This window comes from Athene noctua, chromosome 2 (assembly GCF_965140245.1).
Source record: "Athene noctua chromosome 2, bAthNoc1.hap1.1, whole genome shotgun sequence".
NCBI classification, from domain to species: Eukaryota; Metazoa; Chordata; class Aves; order Strigiformes; family Strigidae; genus Athene; species Athene noctua.
Genome location: NC_134038.1, coordinates 18,485,221 through 18,499,178, shown reverse-complemented (window position 1 = coordinate 18,499,178; position 13,958 = coordinate 18,485,221). Strand labels below are relative to the sequence as shown.

The 13,958-nt window shown below is 34.5% G+C and overlaps 1 protein-coding gene across 3 annotated transcripts in view; it reads right to left on the bottom strand.

The window, feature by feature from the left end:
- CSMD3 (CUB and Sushi multiple domains 3) overlaps positions 1–13,958 on the bottom strand; it is a 732,271-nt gene that overhangs the window by 196,936 nt on the left and 521,377 nt on the right. For all 3 annotated transcript variants that reach the window (XM_074897604.1, XM_074897605.1, XM_074897607.1), the window contains one exon: positions 8,191–8,385. In XM_074897604.1, coding sequence (XP_074753705.1) covers positions 8,191–8,385 — 195 coding nt within the window. The remainder of the gene's footprint in view (positions 1–8,190; positions 8,386–13,958) is intronic.

The following is a 13,958-nucleotide window of genomic DNA, read 5'->3' as shown; positions in this document are numbered from 1 at the left end:
GGATTCTCCAACAGCTGATTTTAATGAGATCATTGTAATTAACTCCTATTCTACATTTCTTATATTTACCAATACATTAGTACCTCTTTAATGAAAGCTTGGAATAATTACACACAGCATTTATTATTCAATTGACATTGTAAAGCCATATTATGAATTCCAAATGTATATGCAAAAGGTCAGACACTCAAAGTAATGCTTGGTGTGGGTATATGTATGTGTCTGTATTTAGTTGTTTTCTGAGCTTTCTACAATTACTAACCTTTATAGTTCATTCCAGTAATGTTTTTGAACTTTCTTTAATATGAACAGTTTTAAGAAAAGCTGAGATTTTAACTTAATCACATCTTCCAAAAACTGTGGGGCTTTTTGCAAAATACCATCTATCTGCATAGCCATATAGAAAGGTCTTATTTCTGTTCCCTATTCCCAAAACCATTTGTGTATTTCAAAATAGTCAGTGGCTTGTCCTAGGAAAAATTGAGCCCACTGTCTTGAAGAAGTATATACTGTTAACCAGATCTCTACTTAATTACTGCCAAATCCACCAGGTTGAAGTTACCATTTCTCTTTTTTGGCTTTTTGACTTGATAGTTCTTGCTGTACAATGGTCTCCTTTCCATGGAGGAGGAGTAATGAGTGTGTTCATGCAGAAAAGTATGTAGTGAGAGGTTTATAGGTTAAGGTATACTGAAACCTGGATGCTTACTCTTTCTCAGGAATCTTCTAAGTGTCAAATTTTTACACATACACACAAAAAGTAAACTTACATTCCCTCCAAAACAGTGTTTGTTGTATGCTGTGTTCTCAAGCAGTATTGCTTCTACACAGTGTTTTCAGATATTTCACTGTATCTAGTATTTCCTATCTTACTGCTCTGTCACGCTCTGCTAGCATACAGACATTGTAAATCCTGTTCATTCAGTCCAGATTCAAAGAGGAAAATATACCTTCCTAACAAGCTCTTTGAATCCCCTTTGGTGGCCTTTTAAGCAACCTCTCTCTCTACTGACTACATTGGAAAGCTTGGAATGGTAAAGCAATAGGAATATATTTGTAAAATACTGGGCAGCAGAAGCTTGTGAACAAAAATTTAGTATTGAGAAGATATTTCAGTCACAATAAAGTAAAATTCTTTATATTTTCTTCAGAAGTCTTTCAATTGCCTTTTTAAGTCTGACTATTAAGAATTAACTTCTCAGAATACATAGCATTTGAGTAACATTTTACATATTTAGACCAATCTTGATTATTTCGTTTCTACTTCTAAGTACTCAGATCATGGTCTATGTGATTCTATAAAACAGACATTATTCTGGGCAAAAAGAAAATGAGAAATGCTTTTTAAGTAGCCAACATGACAATTTTAAGTAAAGCATACTGCTTAAGTGGTTAAACTGAACATTACTTTGGAACTATCAACACAAACACAGTCTCATTCACAGTAACATTCAGTTTTGTGAGCTGCAAGAATACTCTGTTCCTCCTGCAATTGCCTGACTCATTCCTTACACACTCTTGAACTTTGAAACAGTGGCCCTTCATACAGTGACTTCAAATATAAGCAACTCCATATCATCACTGGATCAAAACAAAAAACCTTATGCCCCCTCCCAGCCACAGAGGTATATAAGATCACTGTTGAAGATGTTTCAAACACACCCTCACCTTCATGACAGCCTTAATTATGTCATTGACTAACTTTTCAATGTTAGATTTTTTAGCCTTATATTGTTATTTTTTTTCTAAAATAAATACATCAGTTTACTACTTATAACTTTTACACACATACATTGATTCTTAATGACGGTTTAATACTTTAACATACATGTATGTCTTACTACACTCTTTAAAAATAAATATATTTGTTGTTATTATAAAAGACAAATATTCCCTCTCTAGACACCTCATCTGACTTTTCCTCATGTGTCATTTCATTCTCCACAACTTTAAAAATATTTATGCAGAGTTAACATAGTAATTGGTGACATTGAACGATATCATAAACACGGCCACTTCAAGGGGCTATGGCATTTCCCCCACACACATACTACTGGTTTTACAGATTTTATTTATAAAGTTTTAAGGGAACTATTGAGTAGTTTTCAAATAAAAGCATCAATCTTGTCATCTTGTTTTATTGTATAAATGCCATGAAGTTCAATTCTTCACCTACTCAAAGATGTTGTGCAAGCATGACAGTGCATGATAAAAGTGCACAATCTGAGAAAAAAAAGTTAAACCTTGTATGAATGCTCATTTAATAAACGTTTCTGAAGTAGGTAGTGAAGAAATCTAGTCAGAATGACCTCTCAACACTGAAAATTCAAGAGCAGGTATCACAACTTGTTCCCATGCCCATGGCAATTAATGAATTTCACTCTCTAATATCTTAGTCATAATTCAAAAGTAAAATGAATAGGGATTAATTTATTTTAAATGAAAGTGTCATGCTTCAAAAGGAGGTAAATGGATGACTACTATTGCAGCATCACCTATGCCACCTCTGCCACGTGTTTTAATGCCTTTAGACTTTTACTACCTTAGTGAAATGATGGCTAAGATTGGTCCTTGCACTCCAGTGCACAGTAACTCTCTCAATGCCTTTGTTCAACTCTATACCACAAACACTAACCGTTTAAACTCATGTCATCCTCAGAGTTTCTGGCCAAGGCCTTTTCCTAACATGATAAAGATAGATATTAGACTTCTGAGAATTAATTTCAGTATTTACAAGAATTCTTTAGTGATTATAAGTCATCCTGGCTTTGTATCCTCACTGTATTTCTGCTTCTATTATATCATTCAATCCTCTGCCACCTTCAAAGTATGAAGAAAATGTGTTCACTGCAGATGTAATTCTCTGACAAATACATTATTTTAAAGCAAATTATTCACACTGAGGAACAAACCTCTTGCAGAGAAATGAAAAAGCAAAAAGTCTGGCACAATAAATTAACGAAATACTAAAAAGAATTTAAATATAAGTTTCTAGCAAAAAATAATTAAAGAGCAGTAGCTGTAGCCAACCCAAAATACAGTTACTACTATCCATCTAAAGTATCCATGTAATCTCTGATCCTGATCTCAGTTATATTTTAGATATGCATTTGGTCTGTTTTGTCTATTAAAAACAAGCAGGCTTTTTTCTAGAAATGTATTTTGTTTGGTTGCTTTTTTAATAAAGATGAAAATGCTAAATACCACAGATGGAAGTTAATGAATGTTAGGCTTCTAAGAACTGTTTTGTGGCTTTCAAAATCTTCTTTTTAATTGCTTATATATGATAGTTGATGATTTGGGAATATAATCAAGCATTCTGCATTTGTACTCCAAAAAAGCAGAATGGGACAAAAATGTTAATGAAAGTTCCAACTGCTTTGATCAAAATCTTTACATCCAGAATACAAACCCAACAAAAGCCTTGATTCTTACATGTATAAAATAGACCATCACATTCCAGTTCCACCTGATTGTTCTTTTAACACACCTGAGCATTTTAAAGAAATGTATATTAGATTACCTAGAAATTCAACCTTGTGTTTACCTACCTACCAAAAATAAAAATCACTCAAGAAAGTATTTTAGCCTAATGTGCCTTAGTCTTTTATCTGCTTCCAGACTTATATGTGTGCCTATGACAAGAACATTGTCAATTCTGTACAGTATTATCAATGGCGAAAATGATGATTTAAATTTTTTTCTTGCAATATATAACAGTACTCAGTCTGACGATGATTTATCGTGTAAAGTATTGGCTGACTGAAGTCATGGTTTCAGAAGACCACACCAGTATGCAATAACCGCATTAGAATCATAGCTTCACTATGTAAAAATTGCATAAAAATGTGACCTATAAAGCCTCTGATGAAGTAATTAATACTAAATGATTAATGAAAAAGCTGTCAATATTTAATATATTACAAAATAATAAATAGCTAGATTAAGGTTCTCTGTGCAGTCTTCCATCCTAAAAGATTTTAGATACAAACCTGATGTACGTTACCTCAAACAGCTGTAACAAGTTAATACAGACAGAAACAGAAAAATCATACAGAAAATTATAAATAACTGCAAATTAAACCAAGAGCTACTGTCAGAGCCAAAACAAAGAACAGATACTTCCCCTGACATTTCAGTTTTCAGGAAAACATTTATCTGGGACAAGATGAGGCTGCAGACATCCCTTGTAAATTATCCCCCAGGTCATATGACAGAGGAGTGGACACGTAGTTCAAGGTTCTCTCTTCTTTCCCATAATGCACATGCATCTAGTTATTTAGCATCATCTTTAATCACAAAACCACCATGGCTATATTATGTAATTGTGTATATGAGACTGGGAATTAAGATTTCTTGTTTCAGTCATAATTAAGAATGTTTCTTTCGCTTATAAATATCATGGTATGGAATTACTCTGTGTGAAAACCCACGACATTTTTGGATTTCTTTTAAACAAAACACAAATAGTACATACAAATATCCTGAATACTGATGTTCTGTAAAAAAAACCAAAACCAAAACCAAAACCATCATACACAGTTCATGACAATATTTGAGATTTTTAGATATATCATTCAGATGGAGATATTTTGAAGCCTGGATTAAAATATTTCCAAGGATTAAACAACAGGCTATAATGAAATGTAGCAATATTTTTTAGTGATCAGTAAATTATTTCTTCTGATAGAAACAAGGTTTTTATACTCAGCCATAAATGTGATTTCCCATTACAGGGCTTTTTGTTATTCTGTAAACAATTGTTTGCTACCAAAAAATTTAAAATTAACTATAGTTGGTGAAGCTAAGAGAAATCATTAATCATAATCTCTGTCACAGTAATATTGCATCTGCATATGTTAATTACATCCTGTTCTTAACATCCACCATGAAATGACAAATAGCTTAGCTTATTAACCTGGATAATCTTTGCATGTGTTCATAAAAGAATGAAACCGATGATTTGGTTCACTTCCCACACTTATTAGAGAGGCTCAAGGTCATTTTAAATAATTATTTCAACCAAATGCATGTCATGCCTAATGCACATAGGACTAGGCCATAAAAACTATTTGGTGCATAAAGATACAATTGTAAAATCATCAGCCTTATGCACTGAGCACATTTTGGAAAACTAGTCCTCTATGATCCTGAAAGCCTCTGCTCAGCTTTTATCTATCTCCAGAATCATCAGTTATTGACTTTCAGGGTCTGTATACTCATTTTCTAGTTTTGCACATTCCCAGGAAAGCAAGTTTTGACAGACTAAATTATCAGTCAGTTCATGCTAAAGCCTGATCAGACCCAGAAAGAACATGAATGTTCCTCAACAAAGATTTCCTATGGGGCTTGATGTACCAGATATTTTCCGAGAATGCTTAAAGCCATCCCAAATGGCTGCCCTTCTAATATAATAAAGCCATGGCCTTAATTTTATTTTTAATTCTCAATGGATAATGTATTTTTGCTCACATTTTATCTAAAAGCCTAGACTTTAGAACAAGTAAGACACATAACTCTACGTGGGCCATTCAAACTCGTCTACTGTCTCTCAGAAGTATGTCTTAAGTTATGTCAAGTTATTCAGAATAGGTATAGAGGTGGTACCCTATCCTCCTCTATTGAGATTCTACTATTCATTGAAAATATCCATACTAATTGCAACAAGAAGAGTTTTTACTTATATAGGGTATGACTTTGGACCCCTGTATCAGTTTCACCCTCATGCTATCCATGTTTTTATCTAATAATTTTATTCATGGAAATGATCAAATATTACTGACACAAATTCTCTTAGAAGAGAAAAAGCTTTGCTATGTTATTTGAATTATACTCTTTACAGGACCAATTCTATACATTGTAAAGCATGTCCCTTGAGCCCAGAGAGCCATCTGGAGTGTTGAAAGTTCTCCCTTCCATTCCTCTGACCTACTTAGCTCCAAAAACGAGCAAAATTAGAATACTTATTTGTAATATTTCTCTTTTCCATATTCTGAGATGCTTCACTCCCCCTATAGAGCTATATGACTAAGTATGACTCAAAGGAGTTTGACAGAAGAACCTGGATTCTAAATTGATATTATAAATGTAGAATTTTAGAAAGAATGATAAGTAACTTTTAAAAAACCTTTTTTACTTCATACTGAAAACATTAGATCTAAGTATTACAGGTATAAAGGGGGTTCTGGTTCTCATAGTTTTTCTTAAAAATAAATAAGGAAATGGAAAACCCTCAAATATACTGAGGTGTATTCTGTACAACACTTCATTATATCAGTTTCAGTGGAGTTTCAAAAATACAACTCCAGAATGGAGGACTCTCATTTCTCTACTAAGCAAACTTCTTATGTAGGTGAGACTGGTGGTCAGGAGGAAAAATCCAGCTCTCAAACTGTTTCTGCCAGCTCTGTGTAACTGAAAGCTAATCAACTGATATAATCTTTCTCACAGCTATATAAACATTCTGTTTTTCTTGAGCTAAATCCCACAAAAGTGAAAAACAATGATTACATGGTAAAAATGTATTATTATATATCACAGCAACATATTGGCAAACCTTCATTGACTCTGAACTAGAGGAAAAAGCAATGCAAGAAAAAAATGTGAAAATTACAAAACTAAGGCTTTTTTATAGAGCTTACTGCGTGACATCATATCCTAAAGAAGTGTGGTGTTTGTCACCTTTAAGTAAGGCCTTGTTCATCCAGGAAAGAAAATGGTCCCATTAGAATCAGTGATAGATATCCACTACCCCTTTTATTAGATTTTTCTCCTTTTATTAAAATGACAGTCTTTCCAAGAAAAACATTCTCCCTTAGAAATGTTAAAATAGATAACACTGGAAGTTTGCTAAGTAGATTATGTCATGAATAGACACAATTATGGCATCATTGATAAATAAATTCTTTATCATTACCCATGAAAAAGATCCTTGAAAAGAAGAAAACACTTCTCCTCTTATATACAACAACCTTCCTCAGTGACTCCTCTCTAGAAAACAATATCCATATCTCATTTTAAAATGAGGAAGAAACTTTTGAATTCTGTTACACACAGTCTACAAATTTGAACATGTTTCCAGAAGTTTGCTAGGGACAGTTTTCCAATTTGATGACACTGAAGTTTGACGTCAATGCTATGATGGTTTTGGTGGATAATGAAAATACTACAGTTCTTCAAATGCTTATATTATTGGTTATTCTTTATAGTTGACTTTTTTTCCCCCCCCTGTTTTCCTGGTACTCCACTATCCACTTTGCAATAGAAATTTAAGTACAAAAAAAGGAAATCCATATGCTATTTAAAATAAATATATTAAAACTGGAAACGGATTTAACAGGTTATTTGTCTTCAAATTATGAAAAGGAATTGAAATTAACAAGATACTGAGGAGATTTTATTTTAACTTATAAAGCAAATGATCTTATAACTTGGCAATTTTGTGTTTATTAATATCTGGATCATGGGAGAGGTTTTGTGCTTAATCTTACAAAATATGTGAAATTAATATATATCTTTTTTTCTTTCTGAAGGAGCTATCCACTGCTGGTAAGAATTAACACTAAATCAATAAAATAAAAATTAAATATTTTCTTAGAGTTTAAATCTGAAAATTCCTACGCCTGAGAGAATCAGTGGTAATATAACTGAAGCCAAGAGATTCCTGAAATGAGTTCTTCATATCCATAAAAGCTTGAATGATTGGATCTTTGGTGCATTTCTAGGCTGAATTTTTCTAGAGACCACATGTCTAGCAGGTTAAGTGGTGTCATGTATATACAAAATATTTTACCTACAAGGTTTAAAAAGCAGTAATAACAGAACAAACAAACATATGTTGTGACATCCAGAGTATACTTAATGTTCTATTTAAATACATATATAAGGTACTATACTGTGCTGTAAATTTGCTAAATCAAAAATACAGGTTCGCATAGAGGACAACATTACTATTAATCTCTATTCACAATAACTTGTAGCACTATTTATCTAATGTTATAAAAAAATTGAAACAATATTTATCTTAACTTATTAAATATGTTATTTTATTAAATATAGCATTGAAAAAGGCTTTGCCCTAAAAGAGCAGTTTACTAAAATACCTGCTTCTTATTTTATACCTGTTTTGTCCATATGACAAATCAAGGATAATAACAACAGCAACCATAATAAATGAAAAACTTCTCTTACCATGACAGCTGGGCAGGGCTCTGTTCCATCCAGGTCTTCCATCATCTCCCATGATACATGTTAGTGTAGAATACCCTTGAAGAACATAACCTGCATCGCAGTAATATGTGACGGTCGACCCCAGTTTATAATCCATTCCAAGTCTTGTTCCATTCATTATATTTCCAGGATCAAAGCAAGACTCACGAAGCTTTGCTATAAAGGAAACAAATGCAAACATAATTCTGAATATAATCTAAAACATTACAAACATATTCTGGAGTTCTCTCAAGGTCTTCTTTGAGCACCCTGTAGACATATGATGTTGCTTTTTTTTTTTTTTTCTTTAAAAATCCTTCCATTCTACAGCAAATGTTCTCTCTCTTCATTGTCTCCTGTATTTTTCCTAAATAACTTCTATAGAATGACATTACAAGATCCATTGTACCAGAGTTGACTGTGACCAATGATGCAGTTAAGTATTTAGATGAATTTAGATATATGGACACTGTTCCAGTAGCCAAGATATATCCTAGTTTTAAAATTTGTGATCTGAAAACTGATAAGCAGAGGATACCCATATAAGTAGTGTGTTATGAAAGAAAAAGTATGCAAACAAGAATTTATTGAAAATTCGTAAAACTCAAATGAATTATTTGTATTCATGCATATGTTATACTGATATATTTTTATATAGCTTTTTTTCCTCACTGGAGGACAAAATATGACAATATTCCTTAAATTTATCTTTTTTTTTTTTTTTTTTTTTTATAGCTATTTGTTTCAAAATATTGAAATAAATTTTAACATACACATGTCCTCTTCTCTTTGCTTCTCTTTTCCTTCTATAATGTGAATACTAGAGTGTTTAATATCCAAGACATAACAAATTGCACAATAATAACCACTTGGCACTTCTAATGAACAACATTACTACTCAGAAGGGGAGAAAAGGTAAACATTTTGGAAAAATCTGCAAAGTTTTTCCATTAAGGAAAAAACAGTAAACGTATTAGGAAATGGTAGGTGCTGGAATGAAGCAGATGATTTTGTGCTATGCAGGATAGAGTTTGAAGTAATTTATTTTAACAAGCAGAAGATAGAAATTTCACATTTTCTTCTTTACCGTTTAAGGGTGTTGTGGAGAAATCAATAGGGAACACTTACTCACTTTCTGTAAGAACAGTGCCAGCTTTCTAATACATCAAAAGAGGTGGGTTTTTTCCAGGCATATTTATACTGGGGAACTTTCTGCTACAGGTAGCTATGGTTGCCAAAATACTAGATAAACTTTGAAATTCCTGCAAGGCTATTTAAGAACTTTAAGTACAAAGACACTATATCTGATTCTGGCAGTACCTAAGCTGAAGTTTCTGAAAACTTACAGCCAATAGGGAAAAATTATTATATATTTGACTTCTATATAGTTTAGACATATATCAACCACTGGTCTCTACTAGAGACAAGATAATGAATTAAGTAGGTTGTTGGTTTGACTCCCTAAGGCCATTTTTATGTTGCAGTGTTTCTAAGAGAAGAGAAAGAATTACATTGCAAACCCATAAAAGAACATTTACATTTAAAGATGGAAGCACAGAATAATTCTTCTGAAATTTCAACTTCACATCTTCCAAAAGAACATGATGATGTCCTAATTTATTAGGATGCGCATATCTAATTTACAGAGCATACTTCTGATATGGAAAACAGTACAATAACAAGTAATAGTTACATCACATAGTTAATAATTAAGAACATGTATTTGATATGCACATTGATTCATTTAGGTATTTGTAGTGTGGTGCCTGTAACATCTATCTCCTCTTCTGAATGGTGATGCTTCAAAATACAGTGTGACATTACAATAAGAAAGGCTAAAACTTTTGTAACACTCATATTCAAAAATTTCGGTGGACAATCACAAGTTTAAAGATAAAATTTACTAGAAAGTCTGTAAGTTATCACATAGATATTAATAATTATTATGTATAGCCAACCACATTGTCATTTGAGGAGACCTTAGGGCAAACTGAAAATTCTTTCAATTCCAAATTCTCAAATTAAAAAAAAAAAAAAAAAAAAAAAAAAAGATTTATTTTAGAATTATAACTAATATTCTGACAATGTCAACAGAACAATTTTTTTCTTCTTACTGAACTGATATTGATATATTTGTATTGATACACAACTGATATTATGAGATCATATTCCTGAGTTTATGGTAAGAAACCCTTGTTTCATAAGTCTAGCAGATTCTTGGATAAAGTAGAGAGAACTTAAAGAGAGAAGAAGATAAAATAATTTATTATGTCTGGTGCATAAATCAAAAACTGAGGAAAGACATGATCTGTCACAGCAGAAATTCTCTCTAGGGAAAAATTACAGCCCTGTAATTTTCTTTTCCCCAAAGGTACAGTTGTGACAGACTCCTGAAGTTGCTGACTAAACAGTAATAATGTCACTATAGAAATACAGTTTCTTAATAACTATTCTGAAAAATAAAGCCAGAAATACTTAGCACCTTTAAACTACTTTTGCAAATCTGAACTAGCTGCTAAGTGAACTTGTAAAGAAAGTCAGTATACTATGCTACAATATATGAAGAATTATGTCAAAGGTGGCAAAAGATTTCTTCAGGTCTAGCTGAGAACTAGTGAAAAAAAAAGAGCCAATAAGAAGAATGTATTATCAAATATATAAAAATAAAATAGAAGTGCTCCCATGAGACAGGAGGAAAAGTCCTACACCATCAATGTCCTATTGCTCCAACTGAAGAACTCAAGACATTGATGACCCCTGTAGCCCTTCCCCTTTCTTTCCCAAGAATGTTAGTATCATTAATCTGAAAACACAGAAGGGCAGTGGCAGGTTTAGCAGAACACCAGAAAAAATACTGGATAGTGTGTGTGCTACAATTTAAGCTGTATTATTATGTGGACTTTTTTCTGTAGTAGTACTTATAAAATTATTTTCTGTAATAAGTAGGTATGGACTAAAAATAGTTGTTTCATTAGGCAGTTAAGATTTGAGTTACAGTAACGTTATATTCTTGGCTGTGCGTAACAGGTGTAAATTCCTTTTGTCCATAATAAAATTTTGCAACAAGATTCAAGAAAAACAGCAGTTACTTCTCTGATAACTGTGGCATACCACTGGATCAATTAAGGCTTCTGAAATACAGGCTGAAAACAGCAATATACGCTGCTTCAATCTCAAGTTCAACAAGGAAGTCTCTGTTGGCTAACATATGGTAATGATGCCAAAACCCTCTAGAAAACTAGTTTCTCAGTGCATGAAAAACAACATTTGAAAGCCAAGAGAAGCAGGTGTTTTGTCCAGAACTTGATGACTTACTACTCCATCCCTAAGTCTCAAAGAGAAAAAAGCCATAATAAGCTTCTTAGAGAGAATATTGCAGACGTACCTAACTATAGCAAACATTCCATAATTATTCTCCAGAGCACTTATTAGAACTAATAAGCTGCTCCTCCATTATAAAATAGAAATGAGGAGAGGGAGGAAGGGAAGAACAAAACCCAACCAGAAACATGATTACAGACCAGACCTGAGACATGGGTCAGGTCTGAGATTTCTATATGAAAACCGTCCTGTTAATGAAGTACAACTTGAGAACTAATGCCACTTAACATAGGATTAGCATACATATAGGAAACAATGGCAGCTGCTACAATTTGTGTGGAAAAAATTAAGTTTATTGAATCAGAAATATTTAGGTTGGAAGAGATGTAGCAGAACTCCCACACAAATCAGGGACAATTTGATTAGGTTGCTCACACCTTTGTCCAGTCGAGTTACAATTTCAAAGGATTCAGACTGCATAACCAACAGCCTCACAGTAAACAATTTCTTCCTTGGATCTAACCTAAATATATTGCCCTTCAGTTTAAAACCATGGCCTCTTGTCCTATCACTACACTGCCTGATAAGAGTCCCTCCCCAGCTTTCCTGGGGCCCCCTGAACTACTGGAAAGCTGCTATAAGATCTCACCAGAGCCTTCTTATTCAGGCTGAATAACTCCAACTCTCTGAGCCTGTCCTTGTAAGGAAGGCGCTCCAGCTCCCTGATCATCTTCACGGCCCTCCTCTGGACCTGTGCAAGCAGGTCCATGTCCTTCTTATTCTGGAAACCCCAGAGCTGGACAGAGTACTGCAGGTGAGGTCTCACAAGACCAGAGTAGATTAGGAGAATCCCCTCCCTTGACCTGCTGGCCACACTTCTCTTGGTGCAGACCAGGATACAGTTGGCTTTATGGGCTGTGAGCGCACACTGCTGACTTATAGTCAGTTTTGCATCTAATAATACCTCTAAGTCCTCCTCTGCAGGGCTTCTCTCAGCCCACTTGTCACCCAGCCTGTAGCTGTGTATGGGGTTGCCTCAACCCATGTGCAGGACCTTGCCCTTGGTCTTGCTGAATTTCATAAGGTTTGACTGGGCCCAGCTCTCAAGTCTGTCAAGGTCCCTCAGTATGTCATCTCTTCCCTCCAGTGTGCAAACTGCACCACACAGCCTGGTGTAATTTTGCTGAGGGTGCACTCAATCCCACTGTTCATGTCGCCAACAAAGATGTTAAACAGCACCAGTCCTAATACCAATCCCTGAGGAACCCGACTAGTCACTGGTCTCCACTTGGACATCAAGCTGCTGACCTCAAAGTCTGAGTGAAACCTTCGAGCCAATTACAAAACCATGACAGTCCTTTTATATGCACTCCTTATTCTATACCATCTACATCATGCCCAGGTCCCACATTTTCCAATACATTCTAATTAATCATCACCACCTTTTCTGTCTTTTGATACATACACACAGATAATATTCCCTTAGCCTATGGACCATCCCTCTAAAATGTCGGTTGAGGTCGTTTAGTCCATGACTTTGGGCTCCACCTGTCATAACAGTCCCTCAGGGCATGAGAGATGGCGTGTGGTGTTGGATTGTTGCATGCTGAAGCCAGTTCTGGTTCCATCACAATTAATTCTTCATTAATCTGGATGAATCTTACCGTAATATCATTAATGGGGCATATAGCAACCATACAGGTCATCAATAAAGATAATAGTGGCCACATTATTAATCACAACTAATACTAGCCAAGAGTCTGAGCTCAGCAATCAAGTCACTTTTCCACCCATGTTATCGTCCACTCACCCAGCCCATATCTCATCAAACTGGGCTCTCAGGATACTGGCGGTGAGTGTGTCAAAGGCCTTTCTGAAGTCAGAGTATTAATTGTCCACTACTCTCCCACTTTCATCTCCTCAGACACTGACATGTTGTTTGGGCATGATTCCCCATGGTAAATCCATGCAGACTGTTCCAAATCAGACAATTGCCCTTTGTTTTGGAAATAGTATCCAGGCTGATGTGATCCATAATCTTTCCAGGGATGGAGTTTAAAATGACCAGCCCTATACTTCCCCAGGTCCTCTTCTCATTCTTCTTCAAGGTGCAAGTGATTTATCTTTTCCATTCACCAGGAACCATACTGATTGTCACGACCTTTCAGAGATGATAGAAAGCAACTTTGCAGTGGCATCAGCCAGCTTCCTCAACACTTGGGTGCATCTCATCTGTTTCAGTGATGATATGTTCAACCAGATGGCTTAACTACTTCTTGACACTTTCTTCCTCCACTGCAGATAATGTTGCACTCTCACAAACTCTACTAGTAGGTTCAGGGAGGACTGGAGGCAAAATATGCCATTAAAAAACAAGGTAAAAAGGCATTAAGTACCACAACCTTTCCATTTTCTTTTCACTGTGTCCT